Genomic DNA, 20,757 nt, shown 5'->3' with positions numbered 1-20,757 from the left:
CTAGTACCCTCTCTAAACCTTTCAAAAATGCTCTGTTAATTTAATTCCCCTGTAGTTACCCCATTCCATGAAGTCACTTTTCTGCTGAAATATAGATACTATTAGACTGTCCTCCCAATCTTTAGACAATATTTCTTCTTCCCATACTGCTCTTAATAAAGTCAGGTATATATATATATATATATATATATATATATATATATATATATATATATATATGTATGTATATATATATATATATATATATATATATATATTATATATATATATATATATATATATATATATATACTTGTTTTCGCAGGTACACAGCATGGTTCCTTTATGTAGTGGCTGAAAATTTACTTTATTTCATAAAGTTGTAAAGCAATTTATAGTGATGATAATTTGGAATAGGAATCCGAAACCACAGGACGGATGGTTCTATCACGTCTTACCAGTGGACTAATAACCAATAAGTGATTTTGTGGAAGAACCAATTAAAACGTAAACAAAATTTAGATTCAAGGAGTCATGTGTAATGATAGATATACAGACATAAAATAAAATAAAACTTAATAATTAAGATTGTAATTAAGCAGGAAAGTCTTATCTCAATTATGATAATTTTACAAAACTGAAATAAAAGTTCTGTTAATTACACCCCTTAATAAATAGTTATCCCTAGATATACCAAAACTAAAGAACATTCCTCCCCCCCTCTCTCTCTCTCTCTCTCTCTCTCTCTCTCTCTCTCTCTCTAGATATGATGATGAGAATTTATACGACTAACGCACCTCTGCTAATTTTTTTGCCCAGGTCAGAAAAAAAAGAGAAAGTAACTGTAGAGAGGAAGAGAGGGGCTTATCATTATCAAAAGTCAATAGACACATTTTACTTTCATTTGGAGGAAGATAGTTAGACTGCCAAACATTGAGGGAATAGGAAATCTACAAGAGAAATGAGAATGGCGCTGACAAAAAGAGAACAGAAACCAGCAAAGGGGGAGGGATACGGAATAGAAAGAATCACAAAGCAGTTAAAAAACTAATGAAACATAAAATGAAGGGTAATATTACGAAAACTAAATCAATTCTGCTATAAATAGAAGGAAAAACGAAAATTGGGGAGACAAGAAGTAAAAGCACTGGTGTAAGCAAAGCACTAAAAGGTGGTGTTAAGATTAATAGAAGAAAAGGAATGAAACAGGCCAAGCAGTGTTGCTTAAAGAATGAACAAAATTAATAAGAAAAAAAAATAAGAAGGTGATTCAGAAAACGAAGAAAAAGAAGGAAACAAAACAATGATATGATGTAAACAAAGCCTAAACAAAAAGGGTATTTTTGTATACAAAATAAAACACTGAAAAAGAAAAGATGAAGAAAACAATGAAACAGGTCAAGCCATGTTACTTAAAGAATGAAGATGAGAAAGAAAAAGGTAAGGAGGCAATTCAGAAAACGAAGAAGACCGCGAAGGAATCAAAACAGGGGAAACAAAACAATGCTAACTGGTATTACCAAAGCTTAAATAAAAAATAAAAAAAAGGTAAAACAATAGGCAAGATTAAACACTGAAAATGAAAAAGTGAAGAAAACGGAGTGAAACTGGTCAAGCCATATTGTTTACAGAATTAAATAAAAAATAGGGAGGCGAATCAGAAAACGAGAACAAGAAGGAAACAAAACAATGCCATAAAGTTACCAAAACCTAAATAAAACGGCCAAAAAAAAAAAAAAAAAAAAATAAGCAAAGTAAAAAACTGAAAGGGGAAAAAAGCCTAAGAATGGAAGTCCTGAAGAGAGGCGAAGATTCCGGCAGATGGGCAATTAAGCCAGACAAAACACGAGAGGCGGAGCGTTTGCAAATGTCCTTCTTCCTCGTCTCCTCCCCAACAACACAAAACCTTTTGTTTATTCAACATATACCCGCATCGGCAGAAGCACCACCACCACCACACATTCTTCCCTTTGGGAAAGAATCTCGTGGCCTATATTACCTCCTCTGATGATACATATACTGTATTTATATCTTGATCGTGTCTTCCATTTCAAGGTCTTGTTTTAGATATTTGAATATTCAATAAATTATGAATTTTGGTGTATTTAAGTTCTAGAAGATTTATTGAATTCTAATTCTAACTGATATTTATATCTTCTGTGATGTTTATATCTTTATGGTGTCTTCCATTTCAATATCTTGTTTTTTACTATATTTGAATATTTAATATATTATGAATTTTGGTATATTCTAATTCTAAAGGACTTATTGAATTCTAATCTTAACTGATATTTACATCTTCGAGTTTTGATGTTTATATCTTTATAGTGTCTTACATTTCAATATCTTGTTTTAGATTATATTTGAATATTTAATAATTTATGAATTTTGGTATATTTTAGTTCTAGAGGACGTTTAGAATTCTAAATTTAACAGATTATATCTTCGAAATATCTTCGAGTTTTGATGTTTATATCTTTATCGTGTCTTCCATTTCAAAATCTTCCTGTTTTAATTATATTTGAATATTTAATAAATTATGAATTTTGGTGTATTTTAGTTCTAGAGGACTTTTTTTAAATTCTAATCTTGGCTGATATTCATATCTTCAAATTATCTTCGAGTTTGGATGTTTCTATCTTTATCGTGTCTTCCATTTCAATAGCTTGAGGATTTATATTATATATGAATATATAATTAGTTATGAATTTTGGTATATTTTAGTTATAGAGGACTTATTGAATTCTAATTTCAACTAATATTTATATCTTCGACTTATCTTTGAGTTTCGAGTTTTGATGTTTATATCTTTATCGTGTTTTCCATTTCAATATCTTGTTTTAGATTATATTTGAATATCTAATAATATATGAATGTTGGTATATTTTAGTTCTAGAGGACTTTTAGAATTCTAATCTTAACTGATATTTATATCTCCAAATTATCTTCGAGTTTGGATGTTTATATCTTTATCGTGTTTTCCATTTCAATATCCTGCTGTTGTAGATTATATTTTCATTTTCGTATGAATTATAATTTTTGGTTATATTCAAGTACTTATTCCATTCTAATTTTTATCTCCCTATACGTACTGTATCTTTAATTCTTTCATTTTTCAAAGTTGAATCATTCTAAATTCTGAATGTTAATTACAACTTTTTTTCCGGTATTATAAAAATTAGAATATGGCCAATTACCTGTATTAACTTTATCCTTATCATCATTATTTATATAATTATCTTTTTCGGACACGAAAATTTTATTTTGACATACTCATTAATAACATCATAATTATCATTTCTTTTGTGGTGTCTTTTACGTTCTATATAAGGATACTGCATTTTTCTTTCGCATTCTTCATCGAACTAAGTTTAACGAAGGCCCATGAATTTCCCAGAATTCTCCCTCTCACCTTCGCTATGTTAGCTGCAGCCTGTTCGAAATCCCCTTTGTAATATGAGAACGCATTACCTCCGGGTACAATGCCTGCAACGCCTACCTGTGCCCAGGCCTGAGCATACTAAATGAATTGTTTATTGTTTCTTTATAGGTTTTTTGGCGTTATGCTTCCTCCGGGCGATATAACTTCCTTTGGTTTTCATTTGACAGCTTTTGAAAAGTAGTTAGTTCTTACTATAACAGGGAATATTTTTACCAAGGTTTTAACTACATTAACTGTGTATGTAGGTCACCATTACCTAAGATATTTGCTAACATCCGCTAACTGAAGGTAAACCAAACATAACAGATTGCTAAAATTTTGGATAACACGCGGAAGTTGACTTTCATCTCCAAAATAAAGCGATTTAAAGCAAAGCGAAGGGAGCGAGGGTTTGAGAAATTCCCGCGTTGGCACCTGACCGAGGGGTCGGTCGAAAGAGCTGAAGAGTTGAAGGCCCGTAGGGAGAACCAACAGGTTGGCGGGCGCACACGTGGTGAAGACGTTCGAAAACGGTGGAGGGGTGATTGGATATATAGGCATTAATTATTGCGGGATATAATTAGTTCTCTCGCTCTCATATATCGCTTCCATTTTGTGTCTGTCCGAACGGTTCTGTGATTCTTCGACAAAATTGAAATAAACCGACTTTTGGAGGATGAAGGCGTTACGAAGTTCAGGTGAGTTTTCTTGTTTTTAAATTCGTAGATTTTCCTTCAGTAAATGTGCAATCGAGTGAAAAATAAGGGTTAAATAACTGTCATTTCGATTTCTTGAAAAATGCTTATATAAAAAATAAAAAAGAATAAGCTGAATGCTGCAGCATCAATTAATTCTTTAGACACCAGAATTAAATTTCATCTTGTAACTTAAAACAGCTGAACATGGTTATGAAAATTCATTATTTCACCTTTATGGATATCACATATCATCCCCTACACGGAAAACTTTACATTCTCAATATATTTCAAGACCAAATAAAAATGTAATAGCCAACGATTCTCAAAGTTTAAGTGCATTTCTCAAATTAGATAAAACATTTTACATTGGAGTTTGCCCGTCTCTTTTCCCTCCACTTCAGTTGTGTGACCTTTTACATCTCGTCCCTCCCGGACAAAAGCTGGGGTTATAATAGCCCTTGGAGGAACTAAACCTTTTACATCGTCGTCGCTATATTCCCTAAATGAGAGTTTGCTTTATACAAAAAATATGATCTGGAAATTCTAATTAAATATTAATGACATTGTATCCCTTTTTTTTTTTTTATTTTTTTTTTTTTTTTATTAATTACAGTGTACTGCTATGTAAATCTCCTCATATTTTTTTTTTCCATTTATCGTCTACTAAACCCCTTTTGTAATGCACAGTCGTTAATACTTTCTTAATGTTTTCTTCTTCTACTTAACTGCTATGAGGCCCTTTGCGTGAATAGGCGTAGGAGGAGATGATGATGATGATGATTAACCGCTATAATGACATAAGACGGTTAAGAAACTCCATGGTTAGAGATGCTGTCGTCCAACCAAATGCCAGCCTTTCTCATTAATTGTTTATATGTTAGTGCTTTGAATTAACATCAATTATTCAAGGCGTCAGAAATATATTTTTTTTTTCGAAATTTATGTCCGATTACGTACCACATTTATTTTCCTATTTCGGAAATCTAACACGTCACCGCCACATAATGCTAATTGTTGGATATGTGTATATATATATATATATATATATATATATATATATATATATATATATATATATATATATATATATATATATATATATATATATATATATATATATGTTCGACGTAGTACATGATTATTTGATTTTATATTTTGTCATCTATTTTATTCAAAGTTTGCTCAATCTAATATTGTTCTTAATTAATTTCACGTTATTTTTTTTTTCTTTTTTTAAATATTCTTCTTACCAAATCTTGGTGACTGCTTTTACGTGATTCGTCTTCGATTTTAATTATAAATCTTACTTTCATCATATCAAAATACTTTTCTTAACTTTCCTTATGTATGCATATCACAGTACAGTATATGATTTAACTATGTTATATTTTTCAATGTTCTAATTGCTCGCCTTGACTTTAAAACAACGATAAGTAGCAAGTTAAAATGACTTACGGAAAACTTATTTAATTTTCAAAATAATTTAAGTTAAAATTTTCATCATTATTATTTATATTACCATTATTAACCATCAAAGAGGTGTGAAATAAACATAACATACTATAATCATTACCTTTTCTATGCACATGAGTAAATATTTGTGTGGAATTATGTTTTCTAAGTTAATAACTATTTTTTTTTATATTAATTTAAACAAACAATAATAATACATGCATACATACATACTTCACTCCAACTGCGCGAGTTTGTCTGAAGTTGTACCCATACATCATATATAGAGAACGTTATTATAAAACTGAAATCCAGTGTATGTTTTAACCATTTCGATTTACATATCTTAGAAACCCCCCAAAAAGGTCGTAGACATCCAAATTTAAGACAAAATATATTTTACTCTCATATTTCAGCACTTCCATGTCATGAGGGAACTCTTAACTATGCACCATAGACGATTAGATTCCCTAACACTTAATGATGCGCATACATTTTGATAACCTAAGAACCCCCTAAGACAAAGCAATTAACTGTTCTTACGACCATATTCCAAAACAATTCCCCTACACATGCGATAATGACTCGCACAGGTTATATGAAACCCACCTCCCACTTCAGACAGACTTCACGAGGGGAAAGCAATTACGTTTAATGGAGACTTTGAGTCATATTTCAACGCTTGTTCCAAGCGTTTGATATCACTCGGGGGGGGGGGGGGGGTTGTTTTCATCTAATCTTATTGATTCGGGTCACTTAGGAACCAAAGCGATTTGGATAATTGTGGATATTAGAACTCTCCCGGTGTGTTGGTTCCCACGTCTTTATCTTTATTATTATAGTGTTTTTAATGGAGGGTTCAGGTTGACGGGATTATATAGGGAATGTAATGTAATGTCATTTCTCTGTCCTTTTGATGTTTTTAAGAGATTATTCATCATACTTCATTTTACACACATGTATATATATAAACATGTATATATATTTTATATATTTCATATATATATTATATATCCACCTATCTATCTATCTATCTATATATATACGGTATATATATTTATACACACACACACACATATATATATATATACATATATATATACTGTATATATATATATATATATATATATATATATATATATATATATATATATATATATATATATATATATATACTGTATATATATATATATATATATATATATATATATATATATATATATATATATATATATATATATATATATATATATATATATATGATAAATTTTGCACATTTTTTACGTGTTTTTCATATTCAAATAAGCCATATATATATTTTTGATACATTAATGTCTGGATTCTCTTAACGACCTCGGGATCAGAGCCCCAGGCGAAATCACACAAAGACAGGAGCTTGGCTCCGGCCGGGAATCGAACCCTGGTCGGCAAGCTTGTATAGACAGTGACTAAGCCACGTCACTGTCTATACAAACTTGCCGACCAGGGTTCGATTCCCAGCCGGAGCCAAGCTCTTGTCTTTGTGTGATTTCGCCTGGGGCTCTGATCCCGAGGTCGTTAAGAGAATCCAGACATTAATGTATCAAAAATATATATGGCTTATTTGAATATATATATATATATATATATATATATATATATATATATATATATATATATATATATATATATATGTGTGTGTGTGTGTGTGTGTGTGTGTGTGTGTGAATGTGTGTGCGTAGATCTGTATATGCATTCGAATATATGTATGCATACAGATATGGCCAAAAACCTAAATAGCGCTAAGAAACCATCGACAAACAAATATTCCTAAAAAAGTATTTTTCTGTACGGAAATCTTCGCGTTAGTGAATCCATCAACATGGAACCGAGAGAGGAAACGTTTAACAAGTCTAAATCAACTTTCAAACTTCATAAGGGGCCTTCCTCTCGTACTATTATTATTATTATTATTATTATTACTCGCTAAGCTACAACATTAACTTTCAAAATGACAAGAGACGATTGGCATCTTTGTTAAGCCTGATGAGGCCTCATCTCATCCTTCTGACGTGTAAACGCCCATTTAAAGATCTCCCGAAAACCGTTGGGTCACATTTCATAGCAACAGCCGGAAGTGATATAGAAAGTGGGAAGGAAAGGGATGAATTTGAAGCTTTCATGTCTGTTCAGCTTTGGCTGGGGATTTTTATGGTTATGCGTAAGAGTCTGTACATAATGTTTTATATATATATATATATATATATATATATATATATATATATATATATATATATATATTTATATATATACAGTATATATATCATTATCATTATATATATATATATATATATATATATATATATATTTATATATACATACATGTATATATATATATATATATATATATATATATATATATATATATATATATATACATATACATATATAATAACAACAAATGCAGCTGTTTCTAGTCTAACTACAGGACAAGGGTCTTCGACATGTCAATTCATGTCAACGGTTTGACCAGTTTTCATCACATCGCTGGCCGCTTCGGATTGGTGATGGTGGGAGATTTTGGTCTGATCGCTCACAACAAACTAACCTAGTATAGGTGACCCTGACTATTACAATTCTTCTGATCATAACGAGACTTGAACGCTTTCACCACGTCAAGGTATCCCAATTCAGAAGTTTTCGGAGAGTCTTGATTTACTCAATAAACCTTTTTGTATTACGTCCATCATAATATAAAATTACTAAGAGACGTCAGTGATTTCATGCCAGAAATAGATTTTATAGGCCATATTCTTCGTTCTCCATTTCTGATAATTTAACCACCTACTTCTCAACCCAAACCTACAAAAAAGTTAGTTAAGTATATTTCGAATCGTATTCCTGGTTTTCCAAATAGAATGCACTCTCTGTAAAATGGTAAATGTGTATTTTATAATGAAAGATAAAAAAAACGTAAAAAATACCATATGCTATTAGACTGTCCTCCTGTAGCTTTCGTGATACAATCACATAAACCGAGCGCAAAAAAAAAGAAAAAAAAAATAGTAAGTATTCTAATGACAAAAAAAAATTATCTATCGCTCGATAAATTTAACCATACTATTCACTTTGAGTAGGAATCAAAGTTCATATCAATGATGAAAGTATTATGTTTTCTTTTCGAAATTATTTTGTTGATGCAATTTCGGTATGTACTTTGACTTCACAAATGTGAAAATAATAATAATAAAAAAGACCGAAATCTTTTACTAAGAAGCTCTTTTCTCCTAAGAGACTATTGCTGTTGTGACTCCCAGTCTTTAATCTATTATTTTGGGATAAAGTTATTAGTCATATGAACATCTGTCATTGGTCGTTACCTGTAACGCTTAATTAACAAGAAGGTATTTAATTACCTTTTCAGGTCAACACAGGCATGATGGATTTTAACGAAATGTGCTCATCGATTTGCTCACAAAACTTTTCAGTAGAGGTGGTTTAGTTTTATTCTTCTATTTCCATTGGTACATTTGAAATTACTCAATATAGTACATAGATTATCCATTTCCTTTATTACATTTGAAGTTACACAATACAGTACATAGAAGATTTATTTCCCTTAGTACATTAGAAATCACACTATACAGTACATAGAAAATTTATTTCCTTTAGTACATTTGAAATCACACAATACAGTACATAGGAGACAAGGGAACTGAAAACGCCCAGGGGAAAATATTTTATGAATTTAAGGAAAAAAAAATACTTGAAGCACCAGAGAAAATGCAAACTGCATGACACTGAGAGAGAGAGAGAGAGAGAGAGAGAGGGAGAGAGAGAGAGAGAGAGAGAGAGAGAGAGAGAGAGAGAGAGAGAGAGAGAGAGAGAGAGAGAGAGAGATATATGAGTGTGAGCGAACTCGATCAGTTTTCATCGGAGCGACATAACCGGCGTAAAGGTAACCCGACACCAATACGTGGGTAATGTTTAGCTATGTGCTCTGTTGGATCGGACTCCACAGTCCTGGGGGAGAGTAGGAAGGGGGAGAGTAGAGAAAGGGGAGAGAGACAGACAGACAGAGAGGAGGGGGTGGAATGAATTGTTGGTGGGAGGGTGGGGGGGGGATGCTGTATAGCGATGAGGGAATTCAATGCTATTCAATACAAGCCTTCCTACAAATTATCAGATCCCCAGAGACTGGGGTCACACCACTTCTCCGTCCAGCTAACACCCACTCATAATCCCTATTATAAACTTTAGTTTCTTTCTCTTTCGTTTAGTTTATTTATTACTTTATTCCCTTTCCTCAATGAGCTATTTTTTCCTGTTAGAGCCCTCGGGCTTATAGCATCCTAATTTTCAAACGGAGTTGTAGTTTAGATAATAATAATAATAATAATAATAATAATAATAATAATAATAATAATAATAATAATAATAATAATAATAATAATAAATGCAGTTATGATAATGTTACATTAAAGATATACAGTAATAAAGTGAAGGGTAAAGATCATGTGAACTTCAAATTTCAATTTTTTTTTTTTTCGGGATAAATAAGCGTTAATTTGATTTCATAATTCAATCTGAAATAACGACATGAATTTTCAAGTTTCTGTATGGAAACCATTAATTTAAAAAAATCTTCTTACATATAGTATATACATGATATAATAGAGGAGAAGTTTAGGCTAACCATCTTTAATTTAATTTTAATGACACCATCAAATATTAAGAAATACATGTACGTATGAATAGATATTTACGTATATATGTACATAAAGCTTATATAAAAGGAATATTTTCAAGTTTTACTTGTGTCTTGAATATTACTTATCCCATTTACTGATGTTTAAATCCTTTCCTGGTAATTCTGAAAATATCCTACATAACATGAAAGATTAAACGGTCTGGATGTGGATGTTTTCTTACACTGGGCTTCATCCACGAGTGTTGTTTTACTCTGGAGTCACCCCCTTTTAAAAGACAAGACTTAATTTTAATACTAACACACACACACACACACACACACATATATATATATATATATATATATATATATATATATATATATATATATATATATATATATATATACTGTATATATATATATATATATATATATATATATATATATATATATATATATATATACATATATATATATATATATATATATATATATATATATATATATATATATATATATATATATATATACATACACACACACCATGTTTTCAAGGGGTAAGGGGTACTGATTCATTCTGAGTTATGGCCCACTTTCGTCCTCTTTTACAATTTATGTTTCCTTGATCAATATCCAAAGATTACCGGCCTTGATAAGTGTTTTGGCTTGTGCGTTCTATCAGCCACCACATTTAAAACTTCCATACTTAGCTTCATTAATCCTAAGTGTTCTGAAATTGTTTACAGTATTATTGGAGCAAAACTGAAATATCAGAAAAAGTGACGTCTGAAATACAACATCAGGAAAACCTAATAATATCCCAAGTTTTCTTTAGGAGTCAAAATACCACCTGAAAACCAATCAATTTAATGTATTTTCTACAGGTAATGAGTCCGAGGATTCATATAAAATTTCAGTTTTCCTAACAACTATAAACAAGTAAAGTTTTCAGGTATCCTGACATCTAAGGTCATTGACGCGAGCAAAGATATCTTGTTTATATGCAATATTCACTGTTTTTAATGTGCATATTTTATTTTTTATTTTTTGTTAAATACTATCCTCTTTAATAATCAATATAATCACTATATAGTAAAGGAGTCCTAAGTGATACACATATAGCTTATACATAGACTAAAATATAACTGATGAAGAAGTTAACGGAAGGCTACTTCATAGAAGCACACACACACATATATATATGTATATTACATATACTGTATATATATATATATATATATATATATATATATATATATATATATATATATATATATGTATATATATATATATATATATATATATATATATATATATATATATATATATATATATATATATATATTCAAATAAGCCATATATATATTTGCTACATTAATGTCTGGATTCTCTTAACGACCTCGGGATCAGAGCCCCAGGCGAAATCACAATACTAATTTTTCAACAATACCCTTTCTAAAGGTCTCGAGCGTTTTACATGATGTTTTTTCTCTCATAAGATTACTGTCAATTAAAGCCACTCACACTATCATTTACGTCAGTCTAATATTGCTGGATTACGAAACATTATTAAAGCAAAGTAACTAAGAAACATCTTTTTCATCACGCAGCCACTGGTTACCTAATGACACTATCAGAAGTTAAACAACAACAAAAATGAGGGAGAAAATTAATGACGTTGAGAGCTAAAGCATATTGTGCATCACGAACGAAATGACCTCATCGAAATAACTTTGCTGAATAGAAATGATACAACTGTAAAAACACTATTCATTATCATTCATGGTTTGTCCCTAACTTTTGATTTATTATAGATACCTAATTTAGTAAAATTTTACTTTTCGACGTATACTAGAATGCTTTCACTCAAGTGCTTAAATGCCTCATTTTTTCCCGTCATGGCCCTTACCATGATAACATCCATAACAGGGTGATAGCCCCCACTGCCAACCCCCCCCCCCCCCCCAAAAAAAAAAAAAAAAATAAGAACATTTATAAACGTGTTACAAATTATTTTTTCAATTGATTTCAATATGAATTTAACATTTTGTATTAGGATGAAATAGATCCACTCATTAAATTATAGTTTTGATCAAATAAGTTAATCTGAGAAACCAACATGAATCATGTCAATGTTTATGACGCGATGAATAAATGTTCGTAAGTGTACAGCTTACAATAAAAAATGTCCCTTATCGTACCATGTTGAATTGTCTCTCGTTTGATGAAGACTTTGGTCACCAACGACGAAATAAGACTTTATCGCCACAAGCAACAGGATCTTGTAGGACCACAAGACGGAGATATTGTCTCATAAACTATTGCATTGTCCCTTCATAACAGCTGATGTCAAGTCTGCGGTTAATTGTTAGCAATGCTAGCTTTATTTTCCTTTTTCTTTTATTTTTTTATGATACTTAGTATAAAACGATTTTGATTTCAGCAATGCTTTGACGTGATTTCAAATGTTCCAATAATTATTCATTCAGACAGGAGGAATCAAAAACTCTCTCGCTATCAACCTATAAATACCAAGGCATTGTGTTACCATCAAATTCTCTCTCTCTCTCTCTCTCTCTCTCTCTCTCTCTCTCTCTCTCTCTCTCTCTCTCTCTCTCTCTCCGATGTAGAATATAATTCATTTTTTCAGCAACTATTCTCCACTTCATTACTTTTTCCTCCACGGGTTAATATCTATTCTATCTCTTTCCCTTGCCATCAATCAAGTAGACAATCTCGTATGCAATACCTTCGAAAATAAACGCAGAAAGACAAATAGAAAGAGAAAGGAGGGAGGTAAGGAGACGGGGGAAAGGGGATATGTCCGGGGGGTGTTAATCGGAACTACCATTGGCATGACACACTGAAGTGCTTTTCTGATACGGGGCACATGCGCGCTTACTTCTTTATTGTGACAGTTGTATTTGTTTATGTTTACGTGTTGGTGCTTTTGCCAGCATTCCAAGTATCTCAATGTGTATGTGTGCGTGCCCATACTTGTTTTGCACAAGGAATTTATGTTTGATTTTAGCATGTGTTTGTGTTGACTGCAACTCTGCTTTCCTCGTAGTTGAATTAGCGTGTTTGCTTCCTTCGTGTCAACTATTAGGTTGTTTGCTTGCGTTTGCATGTTTGGTAAATTTGCTGTCTTTGTGGTTGGATTACTTCGCTGATGAATTAACTTGAAAAGAGACCGTTCATATATAGTGGAATTTTATATAACCTGTAAAAGATCTGTGTAACTGTAAAATCTAATTGCATTGTCATTTACCTCACTGCCTGGCGCTCGCCAGACAGGGGTTCGAGTCCCTCCCAAACTCGATAGTTTCTTTATAATATCTGCAATCTAACCATCCTTTTGAGCTAAGGAGGGGTGATTGGGGGAGACTGTAGGTCTACTGTTGGGTCATCAGTAGCCATTGCCGGACCCTCCCTAGTCCTAAGGTGGGTGGAGAGGGGGGGGGGCTTGGACGCTGTTCATATGTATATATTGTCAGTCTCTAAGGTATTGTGCTGCTAGCTAGGGCAATGATACTGTCCCTTACCTATGCCATTCATGAGTGGCCTTTAAATCTTAATATTCATATATTATTCCCTGTTAAAGTGTAGTAAAAATAAGCTAATCTTTCTGTAACTGCTAAGTCTGCTTTAATCAACTTATTTTATCATTCAATTATCTATCAATTTATTGTTGATGATTTTAGCTTGTTTGCTCCCCTAAAAGAAAAATACATTTCCTTTTTAATAATATGTTTTCCGTTACTGTTGCTGATGGATTAGGCCGGCCTTATACCAGTACAGAGTCCTGCTTTTATGGGGAAAGCGTAATTGATTTTAGGTATTAATGGTGTGCTATTATCCTTGACGGCAACTTTTTTTTTTACCTTCTATCTACATTTAGACTTCCAAAATAATAATGCTTTTAGGATATTCCTGTGATGTGTTCCTTCTATGTTGTCAACAAAATCAGCTACATATCATAAAAGTTAACCTTTTCTATGTACAGCTGGACATAAGAATTCCTGGTACACATCGCTCTGAATAAATGCACCCACCCACACCCTTATTGCTCGGCGGGTTCCTGCTTTAGCCCCACCAACCACCTCTGCCATCTCTCCCTACAGTGTCTATTTGGTTACTCGCTGTGAAGTAAGGGTGTGACAGGGTGTACTTCTTCGGAGCTAGGTATGCCATGGGTTCCGGTGTCCAACTGTACATAACTTGATACCATAAATGTATGGTGTAAAGTCAGGAGACAACGTTTTCAACAAGCAAATTTATGACCAGTTAAAAAATGCCTATTTCATGAACTAAAACAATGACCAATAACTCCCAAATATCTAATTATTATAATCATATAAATATCATTAATAAAAAGTTCAATGTCTTCTTGATAAGAAAAAAAAAAGCTTGATTGAGGTGGGACTACAACCAAGATTGTACATTCAAAGCAAAGACACACACACGCGCGCACACACATATGTGTGTATATATATATATATATATATATATATATATATATATATATATATATATATATATATATATATATATATATATATATATATATACATACACACATATACATGCTTACAAATCACAAGGAAACGTGATACTCAGATGCCAAATAACCACAATGAAAATGAAATTGAAAGTATAAGATTAAGTCCTTACTTGTATGACGAAACTAGTCAGGACTTAATCTTATGCTTTCAATTTCATTTTCCTTCTGGTTATTTTGCATACATATACATATATATATATATATATATATACATATATATATATATATATATATATATATATATATATATATATATATATATATATTATATTTATATACAGTATATATATTATATATATTATGTATATACGCAAAATAACCACACAAAAAATGAAATTGAAAATATGAGATTAAGTCCTGACTTGAATGAAGAATTGGTCAGGACTTAATCTTATACTTACAATCTCATTTTCGCTATGGTTATTTTGAATATAATATAATATAATATAATTTAATATATATATATATATATATATATATATATATATATATATATATATATATATATATATATACATATATATATACATATATATATACATATATATATGTATATATATTACATATTACACACACATAACTATATATATATATATATATATATATACATATATATATATATATATATATATATATATATATATATATATATATATATATATACTGTATATATATGCAAAATTACCACAAGAAAAATGAAATTGAAAGTAGAAGAGTAAGCCCTGACTAGTTTTGCCTATTTTATATATGTATGTATGTATGTATGTATGTATGTATGTATGTATGTATGTATATATATATATATATATATATATATATATATATATATATATATATATATATATATATACATATATATATATAGTTTTATGTGTATGAATGTGCGTAGGATTAATAATGTCATTAAATACATCAACAAGAAATTGTTCGGTGGCATTGAAAATTGAATTAGTCACGCAAACCAGATGTTTCTTGAGGAATGTAACAACATCACCGTAAACAAGTCCAACTTCCGAAGTCAACTACTCTGATACTGAAAATGAAGGCTTTTACTATAATAAGCTATCTGACCTCTATAAATTCGTATGTTATATTCTTTATTTCACTTCTGAGTCAACACTTTTCAATAATTTCTACTTAAAGTGATGACGGACCCAGGTTACAATGCCAGGGCTTCGAATTGCTTTTGAGCGAAGTAAGGAATAAGTTACACATCAATCTGCCTTTGATTTTGCTATCTAATATATATATATATATATATATATATATATATATATATATATATATATATATATATATATATATATATATATATATATATATATAGACAATTACCGACATCTTCTTCACTTCGTCCATTCTCTCTAATCAAAATTCGACCCATTCAGCAACATTTCTGTCGAAACGTGATCTGTTCTCCAGGTCGCTATGCCTTTGCGCCAGGATGTTTTCAGCCAAAGGGGAACAAACTACATAACAATCAGCCAAGCAATCGTGAGTTCACCGACATGACCATTGTTTTCATCTGGACAGTGGGCTATAAGCATGCGCCCAATAAAGGCGTATTCCCCCCTGTAAGATGCCATACGAGCTACAGTTCTGTCCCGTTGTTTACCACTGTCAAGTGAACACGCCCTATGCACTCGAGAATAAACAACAACTCTGGATTTTCTCGAAAGTCTATTTACAACCAAGACCTGTCTTGTTGTAGAAAGATGTAATAACAGGCATGACAGCATCCGTTACAAAATGAAAACCTTTGATTCTCAGCTATTTCTCCAGTGCTGTTTTTAATTTCTTAAAAACCTACTATTACTAAATATTAATAATAAAAATGATATGTAATATTATCCTTATATTATCAATTTTGACCTTGTACTTGCAACCAAATGAATATGATACTAATATAATATTACCCAAACATACATTACTTATATTATACAGGCAACAAATTTCCGCACACATCTACTTTTCATAATAATACACTTCAAAAGATATCGTTTGAGAAATTGGACCAACTGAAAATAAAATGGCTTGTGAACTTCAGTGCAGGTTTTAAATTAGAAAGATTATTCAATTTAACCTTACTGTAATTAAATTCCTTCTTTGTTTACGCATATGGATATATAATTCTTTGGAAGCTACCCATAAAAGTCCTTAATTGATAACTGAAGGAACATTACTCTTTTCATATTAATCCATAGTTTATTCCGATTAAATATTTTGACTTATGTGATTTATTTCATTACGACGAAGATAATAGCAAGGATAATTAATGTCCATATCGAGCCTAAACACGAAGGAATCAATGGAAAATGATAAAAGAAAATAAGTGATACTCAAAAAAGTAAACTGCTAAGGCAAAGGGAGGGACAAATACCACGTGCCTTCTTTTTGTAGTCTGCTTCTATGTATGTCTTGCACTGTGCATGAATAAATGCTGTATTTATTTCCGTCACTAAACATAAGATTTCTGTACTGTACTATGACAGTAATGTTTTTTCTATTTCGATCTCATTCTTCATTATTGTTTTGAAAACTGCTGTTGTGTTTTCCCTAGGGACACTGATGCTAGGTGAGATCTCCCACTGGGAATAAAATAGATTGAAATCTATTTTTTAACGTGTTCTTTTTTATTCTAAGACTGGATGTTTTCAGAAAGCCAAATACCGGACTGCTTCCCGGAGAAAAACATCTTTTAAAGTTGTTTTTATGATATCGTGAGCTTTCAAACAAAATAAGAACATTCCTAGAACAGGTTACATTCCTTACGTTCGGTTATCTTACAAAAAAATAGACGTATATATTTCGCTGTTACTACATTATCGAATTATGCCCAGCAAGGAAAAATTTTTTTATCATTATTATCATTATACAAATTTCGATCTGGTTTTGTAAAGTTATTCTCGTATGAAAACCGGATCATTAGAATTCGAAGTCAAGGGAAGAAATAATTTCAGTCTTGAAGGATTCAAAAATGGAAACAAACATGATATACCTTAGACTTTACCTTAAAATAACAATAGCAAACCTCGATGGATTGCACCGTATTGGGGGAAGACGGACACATTGATAATAATTTTTGAAAATTAATTACAAGAGACCGTGAATTACATGATGAGAAGAAACAGATAGTGAAAAATTGTGACGAAAATATAGCCTGAGTAAATAGGTAAACGGGATATGATACCTGATGGTGTCCTAGGTCCAAGCTCGATTATCTTGCCACTCTTCTATACCGATTATAGGGTTTCTGGATCCATTGCTACTGCACGAAGAATATATAAAATTCCATTTTGCACGTCCTGAAAATGTAAAAAAAATAAAAAATAAATTACAGTTCCCGTAAATGTCAACTCTTAATAATTAGCAATACTTCTATATCACCCTACAGAAGAGTAAGACAATTTTTACAAAGGACTACCATGTTATCTATGCCTGTTATGACCTAACCTTCAGTTCTCGTAAGAAATTAAAACCTTCTGAAGAATGTGTAGAGAAGTGTGTATCACAGTCTAGTATCTCTTACTCGAGGTCTATAAAATACACTACTAATAAGAGTGGAAAAGGTCGAAGATATTCTAAAGCTTAACGGGTGAAGTACCGTCAAAAGGTCAATATATTTCAATGAGACAGCGAACTGAAGCGCAGTTGAAGTGGGGTAATAGTAAGGTAATAGATATCATTAACAACACCCATACCTCACTTAAAATTTCTTAATTGTACATGTAATTATATTCATATATATACCCAATAAATAAACGTACCCCTTCATCAAACTACAGTGACGGTATTAAAAAAAAGGAAAAAACGGAATGAATACAACAGAAAAGGCATCAGGAAGATAAGAATAACCAATAAATAATACAAATAAACAAGCATGAAACATTATACACAAAATTACAATAAACGAGAGGTATTTGAGAAAAAGAAAGTATGTTTTTCTGACGTCAGCAAGCAGACACAGTTGAGCGTTCAGAACGCCTTCTCCTAATCGACACAGCTCCATCCCTCATAATCGTAACGTGACCTCCGATGCTAACAATAAAGCGACTCGTAAAAGTGCCAAAACAGTGCCTTGAGACACTGCCCAGTTTACCTACGAAACAACTTCGCGTCTTTTTGTATTAGTCTGCACTTGGTATCTTGTGTTGCATTGCGTGGGATTTAACTTATAGAACGTTAAGGACAGATGAAACTGTTTTCAATAATAATAATAAGGATAGGGAAGTGGGGAAAATGGGGAAAGGAAGAGTACCCCTGGATACAATCCAGTTTATAGCTCAAAGGCAGGTACTCGGGATGGGAAAGATTAAGGAAATAGGGAGAAAGTGAAGTACAGGAGAAGAATAAAAGAGAGGGGCAGACCCTCTTCCGATATTAGGGAATTGGTATAATTATTTGTTTCTGTATTGTAATTGTTTTCAGATATAAGATTATTTGTTATACTTTCAGTGAACATGCATGATTGTATCCGTACAAAAGCGATATGGTAACGCATTCTTGTGATAAAGTGTTTTTGTGTGAGTATTAGCGCATGTAATCATAATTCTTAATGAACAAAATTCTAACCACACCTAAAGAATAGGCCAATTTCTAATTGAGAGAGAGAGAGAGAGAGAGAGAGAGAGAGAGAGAGAGAGAGAGAGAGAGAGAGAGAGAGAGAGAGAGAGAGAGAGAGTCCCAACTTGGGTACGACGATGAAGATAGTTTATTTACAAAAGGTCTTGTGTTTATTTACATAAAAGAGAGTCGACTGTCATCGGCTTTCTTTGCTTTTGCCTGTCATCGCGATCCCAAGGATTCTAATTCCCTGTAAACGTACGATCTCATTCATACTACCATGTTTACATTAGTTTCCTGTCCGGACACTCGCGAACATTAACTACAAGCTTTCTCATTCTATCATTTGATAACGTGAATATCACAGCAGGTGTTTATCGAATCCGATTCTGTACTTGATGGAATTGAGTCCTTTAAGAGGATGGGAGTGACGAGTCCCAGGCTCTGGATCCTCTTCTTGAAACTGCATGCATTCTACCATTTATTGCGTCTTCTCGGACTTTATTATCTCATACGCATCCAGACGTGAAGGATGTAGAGCCTTGAGTGCAGTACTCGATTTGGGAGTTAAGGTCAGGTTTGTCGTCAGAAATTGTGACATAACAGGGGTACGGTTGAATCCAAAATAGACCTATATGTATTTACTAGTGCATGCGACCCGTCAAAAAGGACGGCTACACATTAGAATATGCAAGCACATGCACCCCCTCGCACCAGGGTATGACTACTCCCTCTCCTCCAACCCGAGAGACAGGGAGAGCTGAGCATTATATATATACAGTATATATTCTGTATATCCAGACACTTGCTCTTTGTTACATATGGGAGATATATGTGTAAAACCTTATCATATTAATTTATTGATTCGGGACATGAAACAGCTATTCCTCTGTCGTTATCAGTAACGAAACTTAACATCTTGAAAGGAATCCACAAGAAAAATAAAATTGATTTAACATCTGAGATTTTCGAACCAGTAGACTCAGTTGAACATCTGATGTCATTAAGAAAATGAAAGCAAAATTGACCTTCGTGGTTTGTGATACAGATTTTCGCGATGAGTTTAAAGGATTTAAATCTGAGGGAGTATCCATGGATGAAAACTTGGAATCTGTATTTCTAAAAGTACTTCATACTGGAGTAACATATTCATTTAGCTTAAGCCTGTTTAAAAACAAGTTTTTAATGCGGTATAGTAAAAACATTTAGCACCAAAGGCACTGAACGATACTTCCAAAGAACGAAAGGATTGATAGATATAGATACAAATTCAAAATGGAATAGTGACAAAAATTCATGGTCGAAACACACTAACAAAAACATGTTTCACCTGTCCTTATCCATGCCAATGCATCTAAATTTAAACGCAAAGAATAATTCTTAGTATAGTATAGCCCGGAATACAACAACG

At 31.9% G+C, this 20,757-nt stretch overlaps 2 protein-coding genes across 5 annotated transcripts in view; one reads left to right on the top strand and one right to left on the bottom strand.

Annotated features, from left to right (window-relative positions):
- LOC137629586 (uncharacterized) overlaps window positions 1–20,757 on the bottom strand; it is a 158,895-nt gene that overhangs the window by 114,530 nt on the left and 23,608 nt on the right. The window contains exon 2 of one of the 2 annotated variants that reach the window (XM_068361039.1): window positions 17,974–18,088. The gene's annotated coding sequence lies outside the window, so the exon portion shown is untranslated. Of the gene's footprint in view, window positions 1–17,973; window positions 20,031–20,757 lie in introns of those variants that run through there. The other variant, XM_068361040.1, reaches the window with a different exon arrangement.
- The window catches only part of LOC137629587 (salivary glue protein Sgs-3-like), a 28,330-nt gene continuing 11,406 nt past the window's right edge, over window positions 3,834–20,757 (top strand). For 2 of the 3 annotated variants that reach the window (XM_068361043.1, XM_068361044.1), the window contains exon 1: window positions 3,834–4,098. In XM_068361043.1, coding sequence (XP_068217144.1) covers window positions 4,077–4,098 — 22 coding nt within the window. In that variant the 5' untranslated portion in view covers window positions 3,834–4,076. The remainder of the gene's footprint in view (window positions 4,099–20,757) is intronic. The other variant, XM_068361042.1, reaches the window with a different exon arrangement.

This window comes from Palaemon carinicauda, chromosome 37, assembly GCF_036898095.1.
Source record: "Palaemon carinicauda isolate YSFRI2023 chromosome 37, ASM3689809v2, whole genome shotgun sequence".
NCBI lineage: Eukaryota > Metazoa > Arthropoda > Malacostraca > Decapoda > Palaemonidae > Palaemon > Palaemon carinicauda.
The sequence above is the reverse complement of the archived record's forward strand: the minus strand, read 5'-3'. Positions and strand labels throughout refer to the sequence as shown.